Source organism: Colobus angolensis, unplaced genomic scaffold (genome assembly GCF_000951035.1).
Source record: "Colobus angolensis palliatus isolate OR3802 unplaced genomic scaffold, Cang.pa_1.0 Scaffold379, whole genome shotgun sequence".
NCBI classification, from domain to species: Eukaryota; Metazoa; Chordata; class Mammalia; order Primates; family Cercopithecidae; genus Colobus; species Colobus angolensis.
Genome location: NW_012117143.1, coordinates 1,011,337 through 1,012,999, shown reverse-complemented (window position 1 = coordinate 1,012,999; position 1,663 = coordinate 1,011,337). Strand labels below are relative to the sequence as shown.

General features: G+C 46.4%; 1 protein-coding gene across 1 annotated transcript in view; it reads left to right on the top strand.

Moving 5' to 3' along the window:
* Window positions 1-6: 6 nt before the first annotated feature.
* The window catches only part of LOC105520328 (chromosome unknown open reading frame, human C9orf64), a 20,380-nt gene continuing 18,723 nt past the window's right edge, over window positions 7-1,663 (top strand). Inside the window, exons 1-2 of the mRNA XM_011953973.1 lie at window positions 7-434; window positions 954-1,213. Coding sequence (XP_011809363.1) covers window positions 98-434; window positions 954-1,213 — 597 coding nt within the window. The 5' untranslated portion in view covers window positions 7-97. The remainder of the gene's footprint in view (window positions 435-953; window positions 1,214-1,663) is intronic.

The following is a 1,663-nucleotide window of genomic DNA, read 5'->3' as shown; positions in this document are numbered from 1 at the left end:
TGTGATCCCGCGGTTGGTAGTAGCGCAAGGCGTAGAGTGGACCTTGACCCGCCTAGGGCGGGAAAAGAGTTTGGCCCGCCCGGTCCCGAAGGGCAGAATGGACGGGCTCCTAAATCCCAGGGAATCCTCTAAATTCATCGCAGAAAACAGTCGGGATGTGTTTATTGACAGCGGAGGCGTACGGAGGGTGGCAGAGCTGCTGCTGGCCAAGGCGGCGGGGCCAGAGCTGCGCGTGGAGGGGTGGAAAGCCCTTCATGAACTGAACCCCAAGGCGGCCGACGAGGCGGCGGTCAACTGGGTGTTCGTGACAGACACGCTCAACTTCTCCTTTTGGTCGGAGCAGGACGAGCACAAGTGTGTGGTGAGGTACAGAGGCAGAACGTACAGTGGGTACTGGTCCCTGTGCGCCGCCGTCAACAGAGCCCTCGACGAAGGTTGGTGCCATACTCGCTGTCGGACCTAATAGCCTTTGAGGTTTCCATTTACTTGGGGAGCGTGTAGCGGGGTTCCAAGGAGCGGTTTGGGAGATGGAATAATGGGAAGCGAACCTGAAGTTCGTTGCAAGTCCTACTTAAAATAGAAGTATGAAAAGGGGCGTATTTTAGTGGGAAATGATGTTAATATTTATCATTGCAGCATAAAAGTTACAGTAGCATAAAAGTCAGTTTTATAAAGAATACCATTTGAATGACACCTGAAGAACAAAAAGGACTGATGTTATAAAGCAATTTACTCAAAATACATCTGATGTAATCTTGCAGTAGTTAGAAATGGGTGAAGAAGCACTATGAACAAGTAGAAAATGAGAGTTTTGCTTTAGATTTTTTGTTCATCCACTTGTGGTGCATTCCTATAACACTCATTTGGTTTCATATTCCATGTTGTAAAAGCAAAGGTTCAGTGAATATAAAAGTATGACATTGGTCCTCTGAATTTTATTTTTTTCACTAAAGGGATACCAATAACTAGTGCCTCGTACTACGCGACAGTGACCCTGGATCAGGTTCGGAATATACTTCGTTCTGACACAGACGTTTCCATGCCTTTAGTAGAAGAGAGGCATCGGATTCTCAATGAAACCGGGAAAATTCTGCTGGAGAAGTTTGGAGGCTCTTTTCTCAACTGCGTCCGAGAAAGTGAGAATAGTGCGCAGAAGTTAATGCACCTGGTGGTTGAAAGTTTTCCTTCTTACAGAGATGTGACTCTGTTTGAGGTGAGTTGCTTCTGTTGGGGGTTTAAGAAGTCTTAATCGTCTCAGAGTTAACTCTTTTACTTCCAGAACTCATTTTGAGAATAAAAACTTAAATTCCTTGTGGAAGAAACTAACAAAATTAAGTAGTGTTTCCAAGTCATTTCTTACGTTTTCTTTTTGTTTGTTTGCCCAGGCTGGAGTGCAATGGCTTGATCTTGGCTCACTGCAACCTCTACCTCCCGGGTTCAAGCGATTCTCCTGCCTCAGCCTCCTGAGTAGCTGGGATTACACGGATGCGCCACCATGCCCGGCTAATTTTTTGTATTTTTAGTAGAGATGGGGTTTCACTATGTTGGCCAGGCTGGTCTCAAACTCCTGACCTCAGGTGATCCGCCCGCCTTAGCCTCCCAAAGTACTGTGATTACAGGCATGAGCCACCATGTCTGGCGTCATTTCTTTCTTTCTTTCTTT